This window comes from Suillus discolor, assembly GCF_016758755.1.
Source record: "Suillus discolor strain FC423 chromosome Unknown F5147scaffold_2, whole genome shotgun sequence".
Lineage (NCBI taxonomy): Eukaryota > Fungi > Basidiomycota > Agaricomycetes > Boletales > Suillaceae > Suillus > Suillus discolor.
In genome coordinates this window covers 379,569-395,134 of record NW_024541249.1, presented here as the reverse complement: position 1 = coordinate 395,134, position 15,566 = coordinate 379,569, and the positions used below count along the sequence as shown (strand labels likewise).

At 49.2% G+C, this 15,566-nt stretch overlaps 4 protein-coding genes across 4 annotated transcripts; 2 read left to right on the top strand and 2 right to left on the bottom strand.

Moving 5' to 3' along the window:
* The first annotated feature begins 2,190 nt into the window (after positions 1-2,190).
* Positions 2,191-7,828, top strand: F5147DRAFT_664795 (SNF2 family N-terminal domain-containing protein). Its single transcript, XM_041435044.1, is given in 16 exon segments — positions 2,191-2,551; positions 2,687-3,172; positions 3,226-3,807; positions 3,858-4,028; positions 4,048-4,164; positions 4,216-4,324; positions 4,383-4,421; positions 4,478-4,677; positions 4,726-5,178; positions 5,225-5,381; positions 5,437-5,572; positions 5,623-6,106; positions 6,164-6,939; positions 6,990-7,047; positions 7,106-7,263; positions 7,315-7,828. 16 exon segments carry the CDS (start codon positions 2,336-2,338, stop codon positions 7,514-7,516), a joined length of 4,344 nt encoding a protein of 1,447 aa, XP_041299431.1. The 5' UTR covers positions 2,191-2,335; the 3' UTR covers positions 7,517-7,828.
* A 1,752-nt stretch (positions 7,829-9,580) lies between these two features.
* Positions 9,581-11,889, top strand: F5147DRAFT_117897 (heterokaryon incompatibility protein-domain-containing protein). Its single transcript, XM_041428106.1, has 3 exons — positions 9,581-9,598; positions 9,655-9,799; positions 9,854-11,889. The coding sequence occupies exon 3, from the start codon at positions 9,890-9,892 to the stop codon at positions 11,486-11,488; it is 1,599 nt and encodes a 532-aa protein (XP_041299430.1). The 5' UTR covers positions 9,581-9,598; positions 9,655-9,799; positions 9,854-9,889; the 3' UTR covers positions 11,489-11,889.
* F5147DRAFT_664784 (uncharacterized protein) lies at positions 11,802-13,140 on the bottom strand. The gene is made up of 2 exons (XM_041435043.1): positions 12,343-13,140; positions 11,802-12,289 (listed from the first exon to the last, which is right to left on the bottom strand). Exons 1-2 carry the CDS (start codon positions 13,079-13,081, stop codon positions 12,063-12,065), a joined length of 966 nt encoding a protein of 321 aa, XP_041299429.1. The 5' UTR covers positions 13,082-13,140; the 3' UTR covers positions 11,802-12,062.
* On the bottom strand, positions 13,141-15,231 carry F5147DRAFT_832307 (Pre-mRNA splicing Prp18-interacting factor-domain-containing protein). The gene is made up of 6 exons (XM_041443808.1): positions 15,190-15,231; positions 15,016-15,138; positions 14,255-14,961; positions 13,853-14,201; positions 13,398-13,799; positions 13,141-13,333 (listed from the first exon to the last, which is right to left on the bottom strand). The coding sequence occupies exons 1-6, from the start codon at positions 15,203-15,205 to the stop codon at positions 13,254-13,256; spliced, it is 1,677 nt and encodes a 558-aa protein (XP_041299428.1). The 5' UTR covers positions 15,206-15,231; the 3' UTR covers positions 13,141-13,253.
* Between the last annotated feature and the right edge of the window lie 335 nt (positions 15,232-15,566).

The window sequence follows — 15,566 nt, the reverse complement described above, 5'->3', positions numbered from 1 at the left end:
TACCTGAGTGTTAAGCATGCTCTTGTAGCCCCTGGCTCTACAAACATAGGCAGGCCGATACTAGTGTTGCCTGCGGTACCTTTGACAACGGTTCCACCGAGTTTTATTCTGGGTAAATCTCAACACTGAATGCGTCATTAAGTACCTTATGCCCACTCACCAACCCTTCTCCGCATCCTGAATTATACTGGCGGCAACCGTCTTTGACGCTGCCTGCGGGGCTTTAGAATCCAGCTGTCTGCTCTGAAAGTGTCTTAAGATAGATCTAAGCATGTATAATCGCTGTTAGAGGGGTATTTCACTGCCTTCGCGGATGGATCTCCTCACCAATGGGGTGTCTCCCACGGAGCCGGTGAAGCAGTTAACAGCGCTGTTGCTTGTCACAGATTCTCTACTTTGCTGAATACCAATCCGTTGTGAGCCTGATTATATCGTGTAATCTAGGGTTAGACTGAGAAATTATAGAAGAGGTAGAAAGCAAGCGAGCTAGATTACGTCTGTCCGTCAGGTGCAGATAGTGGGAAGCAAGCACGACATGTCGATGTCACCATGTCACATTCCTGAAATTTGGCGGACTCCCTACACGTATCGCAGCGAGCCTGCTGACTCTCACATGCTATCTGTGAATTTAGTCAATGGCCACATGCACTTACTTTATCTTGCGGTTCGTGTTCTCGTACTACAAGCGCTTGATTATGATCTCGTGCGAGGAGCGCCGATTTGAAATCAACGTTATTGGATCTATTTTGTGGAGCATGAAGATTTCGGATCTCGCCTAGGGCATGCGTGTCTTTGGTCTATATTCATGATCAATTATCCAGGGTCATAGAGTTCAACACACAGTGCCACCATATTCGTGCGAAGGGGATGTGATAGGAGGTGATGATCAAGGCTCTCAAAGGAGGTGATCACGGGCTACTTGGGACAAGAACGCAGTGCTGAACATGCCACGTCGTTAGAGCGATAAGCCCAGCTTTGGGACGATCTAGACGACCTGAAGGGGTATCGTCGCAAAATTAGCGTGGCGCGTAAACATTGTTCGTAACATGGGTGTTAGAGGGTCCTCTAGTTAAAGGGGCGAGAAAAAACTCGAAAATTGATGTGTTCATCGTTGGGGTCAGCGAGCAAGCTAAATTGGCGACAGCACACGTGACCAAGAATTGAATTGCAAATAGTTCAGCAACGCTGGCGGACGGCCGTGAAAGACCCAAAAAGGCGTTGCAGATCAGTGGGCAGTCCCATCGAAATTCGGCCCTGGTGGAACATTCGATACGACGTTGCCGGATCTAGTAGGAAAGCTGCCAGGGTCTCGTTCTTGATGGTCCTTCGAGGGAAGAGACCAATGGTTTGGTCGCCGTACAGCGAGCAGCCGCATGTGTATATTATGTGATGAGCGCTGGTGATGTGGTGAGTGTAACCCAAGATGAGGTATAGGTTCCGCAACGCGGCGATGAAGGGGCATGCGCAAAAGGCGAGATGATTGTTCATTGGATGGCTTGGCACTGGAATTATATGCTTCGACGAACGCATAGAGGTGCCTGAGAAAGGCATGGTGTGGGGAGCAACGTGTTATACAATTTATTTATTACAAAATGACTGCGGTCAACAGGCCCTGTAGTGATCATGACGTGACGTGGGTGTAACAAGATATGATTACCATGTTCGATTGCTGGCTTTAGACTTTCGGGGACATTCCTCGGCGGCGAGCACTGCAGGCCGAGGAGCGTGGATTTGGCGGAGATTTAGAGGTAATGATGGCTTGGCCATGGGTATTTCTGGCGATGTGGACAAGGTAGGGTTCATGATCAGGTGAATCAAGCTGAGAAACTACAATATCCAACGCTCGAGATGATGATATGACACAGTCCAGTCCAGGTAGTTGAGCAACAGCCGATATAGGTTAGGTTGGCTGCGGCAGATAACAAGGATGCTGTTAATATTGTGCTTGATGCGGTTTGTGGGAGCCGTGAACTGGGTGGCATGATGCTGTATTCGATGGCCGAAGACCGCCATGCTCAACACGATAAATTTTGATGACAATGGCGCATTAATTTAACCATAAACTGCTCATAAAATATATATAGAACAATAAACTTTTATACACAATTATATCCAAAATTTAAGTTTTTGACAACATTTACTCCAAAATGTTATGCCCCAACCCGGATTTCACCAATGCCATGAGCGGTGACGATGGGGCCTTGCCCGGCGTTGTCCGTAGCGATGGCCACACGTGTGAACATTTTCGTCAACAAGATCCTTGACGACCTCTTCCCTCCCCTCTCTACCCCCAACCACATCCTCTCCCTCCACTGTCCATCACAGCGTCGACACCATGGCGCTCAATCCCGACGCTCTTAACCTCAATTACGACAGTGATGACTCTATGCAGGTTGACTCTGAGAATGAACAAGTCAACAATCATCACACTCCTGTCGATAATGTCCAAGACCAAGACCCAGACGCAGATGCTGATGGCGATGCAGAGGACATCGATGACACTACCTCTCTCGCTATTGCTGGGCCATCCTCCTACACCCCAAAAGGCTCCGTAAGTCTCATATATCATATGTTAGTAATTCCAATTTTATTCAAGGTCATCTACATGTTTCAAAGGATGTCGAAGAGTCGGTATGTTATTTTATCATCTCTTTTCCTTCCGAGTTCGTTGACCATTGTACCCAAGGGGTACGAAGATAACGTCGAGGAGGACGAGGAGGACGAGGACGATGGCTCCTATGCAGATGACGAGTACGGCAAAAAGAAAGCTCCGAAGAAGAGAAAAAAGAAATCACAGCCGTCATCGTCGGCACCAAGACCTAAAGGTGTGCACCCTGTTTCCACGGTGGAGCTCGTGCTTAGCTTTTGTACAGCCATCTCCCGGAACAACGACTCAGATTCAGATTCAGATTATGGGTCTAGATCGAAGAAGAAGAAACGGCCTCGTGTTTCTGGAGACGAAATCCGCGTCTCCAGTCGAGGCGGCAAGATTCCCAATTATACTGATGATGTCCAAGCTCTCGCTGAGCTATCAGAAGAGGATGTCGATCAAGGGTACTATGTCGATCCTACCGCGCAGTTCAAAGAGGAAGATGAGATCGAGTCTGTCTTGAGTCATTGCAGAGATGAGGGCCGCGAAGACGATCCTGAGGACATCTGGTTTGATAATGTTGTAAGTCCCAGAATCATCTTGGGCAAGCAGATTGTTGTTGACATATCTCAAAGCGTTTTCACATCAAGTGGAAAAATTTCTCGCATTTGCATAACACTGATGAGACCTACGAATTTCTCAAACGCTTCAAGGGCCTCAAGCGTGTTGACAACTATATCAAAGCTTACAAGATGTACCAGTCTCGCCTCAGTGCACCAGGCATCTCTCAGGAAGATGCTGAGGCATTGCTTCTTGAAAAAGAACGCGAAAAGGAGGAGCTCGAGACCTATAAGGTCGTCGAACGCATTGTCTCGCACCGCGATGGTGCAGAGGGCATGACAGAGTACTTTTGCAAATGGACTGGGCTCAATTATGAGCATTGTACATGGGAAACGCAGGAGGAAGTGCGCCCTATCGCCAAGGCTCAAATTGAGGCGTATCGACAACGAGAGGCTGAGGCAAAGTTCCCTTACAAGAGCATTAATTACGCGCGTAACCAGCGGCCATCATTCCAGAAGATTGAGAAGGATCCTGACTACATCACCTCGACGGGTGGTGAGTTGAAGGACTTCCAGCTCACTGGACTGAACTGGCTGGCGTATCTGTGGAGTAAAGGCGAGAACGGCATCCTTGCCGATGAAATGGGTCTCGGAAAGGTATATTGGATTTTTTTTTGCCTTTCAGAATGCTAAAACGTTGTGCGCAGACCGTACAGACAGTTTCTTTCCTGTCCTACCTCTTTCATGAAATGCACCAATATGGACCATTCCTTGTAATCGTTCCGCTTTCCACTATCACTGCCTGGCAATCGCAGTTTGCGGCGTGGGCACCTGATCTGAATGTCATCACCTACATAGGAACCGCTCCTGCACGTGAGGTCATTCGGACGTACGAAGTTCGGTCCCTCCAACAAACGACTGAAGATGAATGTTCTGCTGACGACATACGAGCTTACTCTCAGGGACGCAAAGGAGCTTGCGGACATCAAGTGGCAGGCGCTTGCTGTCGACGAGGTGAGATAGAAATGCAGAATATCTTAGAATAGTCACTGATGGCCGTTTCAGGCTCATCGGCTCAAGAACTCAGAAAGCCAGTTGTATGAGGCTCTGAGGTCCTTCCCCGCTGCGTCGAAGCTATTGATCACTGGCACGCCACTGCAAAACAATGTCAAGGGTGCGTGTTGATACGACTGAGTTTTGGCAATTTTTTGCTGACGTCGCATCGTGTGCAGAGTTACTTTCATTGATGCACTTCCTGATGCCTGAGAAGTGTACGTTCTGTGCCGTATTTTTATTGTTGTCGCTGTGGCTGAGGAGATGTTTATAGTCGCCTTGACCAACGAATTCGACCTTAACGACGCGGACCACGAAGCCAAGATCAAGGAGCTGCATCAACAACTCGAGTCACTCATGCTCCGCCGACTGAAACGTGATGTCCTTACTTCCTTGCCTACAAAGAGTGAGCGCATCCTTCGAGTAGAAATGTCTGCCTTGCAGACGCATTTCTACAAGAATATCCTGACAAAGGTAGGCTTATATTTGACTGGCTATTAACTCTCGCTAATCCTCGTCCAGAACTTCCAGGGGTTGGTGAAGAGTGCGAATGGGAATAACAACATCAGTCTTCTGAACATTGCCATGGAGCTGAAGAAAGCTGCGAATCACCCTTATCTCTTCGACGGTGCCGAAGTGCGCACTGATGTTAACGATGACACTCTCAAAGGCCTTGTCATGAACAGCGGAAAGATGGTTCTCCTTGACAAGCTCCTCGTACGCCTTCGGCAAGATGGTCATCGTGTGCTCATCTTCAGTCAAATGGTCCGGATGTTAGACATCTTGAGTGATTACATGAGTCTTCGTGGGTACCCACATCAACGTCTGGATGGCATGGTCGCCTCAGATGCGAGGAAGAGATCAATTGCGCATTTTAATTCACCCGGATCGCCCGACTTTGCCTTCCTGTTGTCGACCCGTGCAGGCGGTCTCGGTATTAATTTGGAGACTGCTGATACTGTCATTATTTTTGATGTATGTGGGTCATTGTGTGACATACGTATGATTGACGTCTTTCCAGAGCGACTGGAATCCTCAAAACGACTTGCAAGCCATGGCACGTGCTCATCGTATAGGGCAAAAGTCCCATGTCAGCGTCTACCGTTTCGTCAGTAAGGACACGATGGAGGAGGACGTTCTCGAAAGGGCCAAGAAAAAGATGGTGTTGGAGTATGCCAGTGAGTAGTAACATCTTGATCTAATCCACTTTTGATCTCACCTATATCATGCTAGTCATCAATCAAATGGACACTTCACAGGCACATCTGAGCTCTAACCCAAAAGGCGAGAAGGTCAAGGATTCCACGAAGCCTGACAATCTTAGCAAAGACGAGCTCACTGCAGTTTTGAAATATGGTGCCCAGAAGATGTGAGTAACGGTGTTCCCCTGGTCAGGCGCTCCGCTAACCCTATTTCCAGGTTCGACAAGGACGACTCGCAACAGAACCAGAAGCTTGACGAGATGGACCTTGATGACATTCTCAACCGCGCCGAGGACCATGAGACAATGGCCGCTGGCGGCGATGGCGGCGCCTCGCTTGGTGGTGAAGGCTTCCTCGCTCAATTCGCTGCCGTGAGCGACGTAAAGAATGACATGAGTTGGGAGGACATTATACCCATTGAGGAGCGGCACAAGTTTGAGAAAGAGGAGGATGAACGGAAGGCTGACGAAGTGGTTGCGGCGGAACTCAGGGATCGCAAGCGCACCCATGCACCTGTATCCTATGAGGGCATGGATGTCGATCATCCTGCACCAGCGCCTGCTCCGAAGAAACCCAAAATCCCAGGACCCCAGAGAAAGACTGCTAGTCAAAAGGCCATGGAGCTTAAAGAGCGAGACGTCCGCGTTCTTATTCGAAGTTTGCAGCGTTGGGGCGACATTCGTCAACGTTACGATGTTATTGTGAGTAGATTGTCGTTTCTCACAAATCAGAACTCACGAGCCGCGTTTCCTCTGTAGGTCAATGAATCTAAACTTGGCGACAAGCACAAGGCCATGATCATGGACGTCTCCGACGAGATTATCGAAGTTTGCACGCAAGCTGTCGAGCAGAATAACCAGGAAAAGCGGGAACGTATGGCGGCAGGGGAGACCCTGACTAATGCCCAGAAGAGCAAGGCCGTCCTGGTTACTTTCCGCAATGTCGGAAACATCAACGCGGAGACCGTGCTATCACGGTATCGCGACCTTCGCATTCTGAACAATATTTTGGGCGAGTTGAGTACGGAGGAGCTCTACAATTGGTCCATTCCGATTGAGAACATCAGACCGACTCTCAACTGGTCCGGGCGGTGGGGACCGCAAGAGGATGCGATGCTTCTTGTTGGCGCCTTCATATATGGGTTCGGCAACTGGGAGGCCATGGCGAAGGATGTGCGGCTAGGCCTCCAAGGCAAATTCTTTTTGGAGGAAGGCAAGAAGGGGGAAGACGCGACAACTCGGCCAATTCCCAATGCTATTCACCTCGTCCGGCGAGGTGACTTCCTCCTTGGGCTACTTCGCGAGCATGATGAGAAGCTACGTTCGTACGAGAGCTCTTTACGGAATAAGGGTCATTTGAAGGGTTCGGCCACTCCTCCCCCAACAGCTGTGGCATCGTCGTCATCATCACCTCCGATCGGCCGGAAACGGCGCGCGGAGAGCGAGGCCGTGGCATCCATCGATGATGGTGGAGCGAAGCGACGCAAGAGACGGCCTACTCCCACCTTCACGGACTCCGAATCGTCGGACGAATGGTAAGTCTCGTGCTAGACTATAAGTATTATGGATCCTGACACAATTTTAGCCCATCGATGGATGAGGCTGCGACGAAAGAAGAGTTGAGACCAGTCAAGAAGCAGTTGGTAAGTAGTTCCAAGTAGTTCCTTGTGATGTTCGAACCACCGTTAATTCTTTGTGTAGAAACAACTGAAGTTGTCCGGCGAGGACATGCCTCGCGACGACAAAGTTGCCATTCTCAAAGATTCTTTAGCCGCTATTGGACGACGCATCGAGATTGTTCTTCAGAATAAACAAGCCGCTGGAGAGGACCGAGAACGATGGCGTCGACATCTTTGGGCGTGAGTACTAAAACCTAGACTAGTTGTATGGATGTTCATCTTTGACCACAGTTTCGTGACACTTTTCTGGCCCAAGAAAGTCAAGGCGTCGAAATTGGAAGACATTCATGCCAAAATGGTGATGAAGGAAGCTGCACCACGAGCGTCTGCGGAAGCCTCGACGTCTGCTAAGAAGCCTCGGCCCATTACAGGTGGCAAGAGCAATGGCACACCATCTACCACGACGAAGGCCAATGGCAAAGCCCATCGATAGTACTTCATTAATATTTTACTCATACTCACTCTTGTGCTTTGGATCTTACCCGTGTTTTTGCTTTCACGCTCTCTGGCTATCACAATTAACTTTTTTAAGTCAGGTTGCAATATTCCACGATTCCTTTATCCTTTATGATGCATGTATCAAATTATCAATTACATTCTCGACCGCGATGAAATTTTGATTTCTGCGGCTCCCAATTACAGCAAAATGAACTGTACAAAAATTGATTTCATAAAACTGAACTCCACGGGACCACGTCTCACTATCCTCCCTCTTTTGCCAACTCTGCTTTGTCAACTTTTCTCGATGTCCATCCGTCCGAGCCTCCAGAACTGCGCCAACTTTCTCAAAGTTTCGGGCTCTTGGAATAATGCATACACTGTATCATAACCCCTGCGAAGACTGGGTCTATTTTCGGCATGGAAGCTAGCGCTGTTACGCATCTGCCATTATCGTTGGAGCCTCCACGTATGCCATGCTGATACTGTTACACTCGAATTGGTGACCGTCCCTACACTCGCTGGATGCGCATTACTATTCAATCGTACGTGCAGAATGAAAGAGCCTGCATGAAAAAGGGCGCTGATGTGTGGAAGAGATCCGTGCCATAGCTGGCATGACAGCGTGGTAATAGTACTACACAGCTAATGTAACGGTTGTGTTGCCTACAAGGCGGCCCATCTGTTCAATCTCATTCCTGTCAAAGTTCACAGCTACGCTCTCCGTTCCTTAGCCTATCCGTTTTCGACCGTTCCGATTTGGCTTAAATACTGTCGTTAGTCATGGCGTTAGGGCAGAGTGTTTGAAACCCCCAAATTGGAGACTTTCAAATCCGCGTTTGAACGTCCCTCACGCGCCAAGTAGTCAGCAACCCTGGTGACTGGTGAGCGCCTGCATAGGTTAGATTACCGAAGTCTAACCATTTACTAACACCAACATCCCTTAAGCACGCTCCTCATAGGCTAACGCAATATGTTGGGGTTGCTTGACATAGCCAAAAAAGTGTATCTCAAAGTATGGCCTACACGGCCTGCCAGTGCACAGACAACACAACCGGCGCTGATGCGTACGATAGAAGGGCACACAAGTAAAGTGAAGGCAGTCGCGGTCTTCAATGACAATCGACGAGTCGTCACTGGTTCATCAGTCAGCACCCTGCAAATTTGGGATGCGGAAACAGGAGCATCAATTGGAGGACTATTCGAGCCAGAGGGACGCATCATAGGTGGCAGTGTGCGATCACTCGCCGTTTCCCCAGATGACAGGCTAATCGTCAGTGCTGGATCTTACGGTATCGTCGTCTGGGACGTCAAGAGAATGCAGATGCTATATGAACTGTGGTCAATGCCGGTGAAGTCGGTGTGCTTCTCGCCTGATGGCAAGAGACTCGCAGCTGGCGGGCCGAGCGATGATGAGGTCCATATATGGGATGCAAAGACCTGTGATGTCTTGGCAAGCCGTAGACGGAGGCCAAGACGTCGCAACCTTTCAGATCCTGCGGTGTTGGGAGTAGCATTCAGTCCAGATGGACTCAAACTGGCGTGTGCATCATCGAGCGGCTACATTGATGTTCGGCGCACCGATAACCTCAGGCGACTTTTCCGGTTTTACGCTGAGCCACTAACAGTATCCTCGCCAGTTCGAGGCATCGTGTGGTCACCTGATGGCCAGCAACTTGTCTCCATATCACACAATAAACTCCAGTTCTGGAACTCGTCGAATGGACACCAGATCGGCCAAGCTTCCGGTCGCAAGCGCTTTAACTCGCTCGCCATATCTTCTGATGGCTCCTTCATTGCCACTGCCTCGAACGACAAAACCGTGCGGCTGTGGTGCACAAAAACACACCAGCAGATAGGAGAGGCCCTTAACCACACCGTCGTGGCTACTTGCGTTGCAATTTCTTCAAATGCAGAACTGCTTATGAACGGAAGCAAGGATGGAAAGGTTCGGGTCTGGCTGGTCGAGAACGTACTTTCCACAGCGATACAGCTAGATTCTTCATACGACTCCTACTTTGCGCACTGGGCGCTCGGAAGAAATCTTTATCGAGGGGCCCTTTCTGACGCAGAAAAGGTGCAGATGACACCTATCATTGTTCTAGAAACTGTGCTGACACTGCTGATCCACAGGTCATTGAAAACAACCCCTCATCATATCTTGGGTACGAGATGAAGCATAAAGCGCTTCACACGGGACAACGCTATGACGAAGCAATCGAGGCCTTGGACAGCATGCTCTCCAAGCTGAATGATACACCCGACCCACAGATACGACGTAAGCCCTGAAGAACTCACCCGCTGAATTGAAGATTGCTTACTCGTTTTGCAGAGCTTCATCAGAAGTATGTCAAGCAATCCAAAGTAGATGATGCTATTCGAAGAGCCGTTCACACTCGTTTGGAAAGTGCCCCACTTCGTCTACTCGAGACATCCACCGGATATTTATGCGATCCGAGAGGCACAAATAAGAATCTTCATGAACAGTACGGAGTACAAGAAGCTTTTGTATGCGTCAATGATGCGTGCGCCCCTCAACACGGAGCCCATCAATAAGGCGGTCGCGAAGTTCTTCAGTTGGGTCATGTTATCGCATAGATGGGACAGCAAGGAGCCGTTGCTGCACAACATCCAAGGCAGGGTCGTATACGAGTTGTATGGAGTTGGCGGCATAGAGAAGCTGCAGAAGTTCTGCAAAAAGGCTCGCGATCTGGGCTATCGTTGGGCTTGGAGCGATACGTGCTGCATCGACCAGAACAACAATGTTGAACTTCAACGATCGGTCAACTCCATGTTCGTTTGGTATCACCAATCAGCTCTTACGATCGTCTACCTGTCAGATGTCTCACCTTCGGCGGAGTGGGGCGCACTGGCAAACAGTGATTGGAATACACGAGGATGGACTGTTCAAGAATTCCTTGCTCCTCGAGTTATTCTCTTCTACCGTGCAGATTGGACCCTCTATCTCAATGACCACTCTGGTAACCACAAGAAGTCTGCCACTATTATGCAGGAGTTAGAGAATTCAACAGGCATAAACACACGGGCCCTCGTCGCCTTCCGTCCGGGGATGAGAGACGCCCGCGAGAAGCTGAAATGGGTGTCAACGCGTGTCACCACGTTACAGGAAGACATCGTATACTCGCTGTTTGATATTTTCGGTGTCCACTTACCTGTCATATACGGCGAGACGAAACAAAACGCGCTCGGTCGGCTCTTGCAGGAGATTGTCGGTCGGTCGGGCGACATTACCGTCCTGGACTGGGTCGGAAAAGCATCCGACTTCAATAGCTGTCTCCCAGCTGATGTTACCTCGTACAAAGCTCCACCATTCACATTGTCATCTCTACCAGGGGACGAGATGCGGACATCTGTCTCCAAGCTGCGAAATACCGTGGCTGTGGAGTTAGCTTCGAAACTGTATACCCTGCTCGACAACCTCAGTGTCCCTCGTTTCACGAACTACAGATTGCTACTGCCTTGCATCGCATTTCCTGTCACAAAAGTCAGGCAGAGACACGGTCAACACGGGATATATTTCACTTATGACATTGAGGCAGATGGGCTCCAAGACCTGTTGATCACCACAGAAAACACATTGACTCAATTCTCGCCGGCACAGCCCACTCCACAGAAATTCTTCCTCATCCGTCCATGGGACCGCCATGATCTCGGGCTGCCTGATTTCTCGGACGATGCACAGAGTGTGCTGGAGGCCCTACACCCATCGTCGTTAGATTCACCCGACGAGTCTCTCGGAGAAAATGAACCAAATGAGATGGACGCTCATTCGCGAGCGTTGAGGTTAATCGTTCGCCTCGGACAACCTTTTGCTGCACTGTTGGTTGCGCAGCAGCGTGGTTGGGAGTACAAGAGGATTGCGTCGGATCACCGTATCATGGCATGCGTCAAGGACATGGCTTCGATTGAGAATATGATGGATGTCAGGATGCTAGAGATGCTGTAGTTGGAAGAATGGAAGGTGGTCGGTAGTATTTGAAGTTAATGAGTCTAAGTTGATCTCTCCTTACTCCGCCGACTAGGATGCCGCCGCTATTAGCACGATTTGAGGCTGAATGGGGGAGAATGAATGATTTCCTCGAAGTGCTTCCCACAAGCGTAAAAAAACGGGGCCAACACCACAGGAGCTCGCTCGTGTTGCTGGCCCGACGGACCCTGTACTACGGATTAGCCTGAGAGCGACTTGCACACCTACACGTATACACTGAAATATATACGTCTATATTTAGCGCACGCTAACGCGGAACTTTCTGTATGCATACATGTTACTTAAATGCAGACAAATTGGAATTGCAACCAAATTGCAACTACATCTCCGACCAAGAGGACATTTGATTTTCTGAGACGGCTCTGCACTATGCCAAAAAAGAACAGATCTAATGATACAAAGAAGTCCTAGAAAAGCCCTCAAGTAAATAGGCGGTGATGGTTGCAGGATCGTAATGTGATCTCCTTACAACGTCAGGTCTAGCATCTAAGAAGGAGTATCTTACTTACTCGTACTCGCACTCGTCATGTCATTATCGTACTTGAAGACGCATTGCGGACTTCAAGGTCCCAGAACTCTGCCTCCGATGCCTCCTTGGAACATCTACTGTAACCGTGGATTGCCTATCAATCACAACTTCCTGGGTTGTTTGTCGAGAATGATTTGTATGCCGATCGACCTGATGTCTGTTTGAGGGTTGTGGAGCAATTGCGTCAACAGCGGCAGGCTGCAGCTGCAGTTGTTGTTTCATCGCAGTCACTAGAAAGCCGTTCCATTGAACATGCAATCGAAAAGGTGGATAGATGTCTCACCTTCAAGGAATTTTGCATCCGCTTCCCGAGTGAAACTCTGCGTGAGAGCAGTGTATCGTTTCACTTGCCAACTCATCTGAGATACCCGCGCAAAGTTCCCCTGCGACTCAGCCCACTTCTTTTCCTCCTTGAACCGCCTCCGCTCACTATCCGCTAACGACGCCTTTGCGCGTAGCATCGCCAACTCCCGTTCAGGCGGGCTCATGGTGTGGTTGGGATCGATGCTAGAAGTGGATGTCAGCGAAGGTGGTGCGCGCCATCGTTGACTTGGTTCGGTTTTGCGGGAGCGCGGTGGTCGACTGGGGGGTATCATTTGGTATTCTGTGCTAGACTGGAATTTGACGAGACGCTTTCGTTTTGAGGTATATGTGCTCTCTTTGTCGTGAACAGAGTCTCCGTGAAAGTCATAAAAGTATCCGTCCTCGATGAGTTGCGATAGGATGTCGGTGACTAGGACGCCAAGGGCGACACCGAGTAAGGTGGTCGCGCACCTGGAGACGTCGTGGAGCATCATAAACTCGATGACGAGTTTGACAGCGATGCCGAATGCAACGACGAACGCGAGATCAGAATATTCCATTAAAGTATAATATAGTGCGACGCCTTGGACGACGCCGAGAAGGATGACATCGCTGATGACAGCCTCGTCAGCACTGGCATCAGCAGTGCTCGAGAACTTGTTGAGAACAATGCGTACGCCCAGACCAAATAATAGGGCAGGCGCTGTTGAGAATGTCATGGGAAAGACTTAACATTCATATGAATGACGGCGTCCCGACAGCTTTAGTATTCGCTTATTGTTCGACTTCGTGTGAAATACATAGACCCAAACGTCGTTCGACAAATACAAAATTCCAAAGAATATGCTATAAAGAATAGGAGAGAGCAAGGAGAAAGCAAGGTAAAATACATTATCGCGTATATACATCTTCGCTGTCCACGTAGTTTGCCATGGGATCTTCAGCGTTCCGGCGCGTCATTCGATAAGCCTCTGCAAGATGATAGGCCACATCAGAAGGCGTCCAATCGCAAAGTATGGAAAATTAAACACATACCAAGCTCCTCCTCAGTGACATCGTGGCTACTGCTCTGCAAGCCTTTCATCTTCTTGCTAGATCGATCATCATCCTTGTCTCCTCTGACTTTCCGCTTCTTCTCCTCGCTGATGGCCTCCGCTAACCGATCCTTATCTAGAGAGACGTCCCCTTCGCCTACTCGCTTCTTCGAGTAATTTTGCTCTATTCGGGCTCTCACCTCGTTGTCCTGGGCAGAGGGCTCTGATTGAGCCTGTGATGATGCAAGCAAGGCTTGGGCTGTCGAAGCCTGTGTAGCTTCCTTGCCCGCTTCACCAGCGCAATATGAGATGTGGATGGTCGAATGACAGCATGCATAGCCCCAGGTACTGCTTGAAAGGTCGTACCACGAGCCCCACACATACGTATGATTATTAACGTAAACTGAAACTCGTGTTAACACCATATCTCGCAACTATCAGAAAGTAGAAGCTCACCATCTTCTGGATACTTTGACCGCGTTTTAGCACGTTCTTTCCCTTTGATAACGTGGCCAGTCCGCGAATATTCGACATAATTTTCCGTTTGCCCATTGATGAGCTCCCTTGGCACATGTTCGAGGTACTCCTCGCCACCATACTTTGCCAGAATGCTGACTTTGTTGACGTCCTTCATCATCTCTTTCTTCTCCTTGAATTCGTGATGAAGAAGTTGACCTTGAGTGGGATTGGCGTTGAGATGAACATCATTCCCTCGAGCTGCCGCTTGCCACGCGAAAAGCTGCAGTTCTTGAACTTCAGGAGCCTCGCCAGAGAACCGAAAGAAATTATCCCCAGCAAATTTCGCCTGACATAGTGATCAATTAGGGCTGAATCAAGGAAGGAAGCGTGAACGCATACCTCCTCTGCAGGCACATTCTTCATGGGAGCGTCACGCATTGAGCGAGTCTTTGGATCGTAGTATGCACTCTCTGGGTCCAAGTTTATGAGATATTTAGCGGTATCTTCTCGGATGCGCAGATTCCGAACTGTAATGCGAGTCTTCGTGTCGAGTTTTTGTCCTACGGCATCGGCAGCATCGGCATATTTGTCGTCGTCGGCGTCTTCCTCATCGCTCGAACCAAAGTCAGGATCAGCTTCCTTTCCCTCCTTCTTTCCAGCTTTCGCCAGCTTCCGTACCGCAGCCAAATCTGTTGTTGTTTGGTTGTCAATCTCTTCCTCCCTCAGTTTCTGACGTGCTGCCTCAACAGCTTCGTACTCCTCATAGATTTTCTTGTGCTCTGCAGGATCATACCCGTTCCACCTATCCCTCTTCGCATCAAATCCCGTCGCTACGTCATGTATGATCTCGTCCGCCTGGATATTCCTGTTCGTGAACTTTGCCCCCTTCTTCCGAGGACGCTCGAGACAGTCCTGCTTCTTGTGGGTCATTGCGCCGCAATTTTCGCATGCGCCTTTTCGGTATTTCTTTGCAGCAGGTCCTGCCTTCGCACCACGGTCATACCAGTTGTCGAGTTTGTCTGCAGAGCGATCGTCGAATGGCCGACGTTGATGGCTTAGTGACGGTGCGCCGGTGTCAAGATACCACGGAGCTTGCGAGATGTATTCTGTGATAGAGAATGAGATTACTCGATACATAAGTCTATATAATATAAACTCACGAGGAATGTGAGGGTTGATAGGCCGTCCCTCCTCGTCCAGAGCTGCAGGAGCAGTTCCTGCTTTTCTGGCAGCATCGAGGTCCTTTTGGCGTCGAAACTCCTCACGGGAAAGCTTTCCGACAGCTGAAACAAGACAATTTGAGACAAACTTATTTCTCAAATAGTTTTACATACCTGAAGATGAAGCCATTTTGTTGCGACCTTTAATGGTTCGTGAGGAATACTTCAATGAAAGTGCCCTGTACGTCGATATCTTACAAATTCATTATGGAAGTAGTGTCTCACGCTATTCATGGCGGTGACCGCAGAGCGTTTTCGACTTCATGGTCATTAACATCGTCATCTTCATCGTTGCTTCCTCCAGCTTCCCTTGTCATCTCCGATCGAGAGTTCTGCGACGACAGGATGTCTGTGGTGTCATCATGCGTTCTACGCAAGTTTTTCGAGATTTCTCGAGTCCGCCTATCAGCATTGAGGCAGTATCCTGTGGGTCATTTGTTGTCGGTTGCTGTACCCAATCTACGGCAATTAATTTCTCTCTTTTTACTAAA

Coding starts and splice junctions, on each gene's coding strand:
- F5147DRAFT_664784 (XM_041435043.1), bottom strand. CDS start 13,081: ATGACATTCTCAACAGCGCCTGCCCTATTATTTGGTCTGGGCGTACGC. Junction 12,290..12,342: donor GGATGCAAAATTCCTTGAAG/GTGAGACATCTA, acceptor ACGGCTTTCTAG/TGACTGCGATGAAACAACAA.
- F5147DRAFT_664795 (XM_041435044.1), top strand. CDS start 2,336: ATGGCGCTCAATCCCGACGCTCTTAACCTCAATTACGACAGTGATGAC. Junction 4,165..4,215: donor AGGCGCTTGCTGTCGACGAG/GTGAGATAGAAA, acceptor TGGCCGTTTCAG/GCTCATCGGCTCAAGAACTC. Junction 7,048..7,105: donor GACCAGTCAAGAAGCAGTTG/GTAAGTAGTTCC, acceptor TTCTTTGTGTAG/AAACAACTGAAGTTGTCCGG.
- F5147DRAFT_832307 (XM_041443808.1), bottom strand. Junction 14,202..14,254: donor AGAATGTGCCTGCAGAGGAG/GTATGCGTTCAC, acceptor TCACTATGTCAG/GCGAAATTTGCTGGGGATAA. Junction 13,800..13,852: donor GTCAAAGTATCCAGAAGATG/GTGAGCTTCTAC, acceptor CACGAGTTTCAG/TTTACGTTAATAATCATACG.
- F5147DRAFT_117897 (XM_041428106.1), top strand. CDS start 9,890: ATGATGCTATTCGAAGAGCCGTTCACACTCGTTTGGAAAGTGCCCCAC.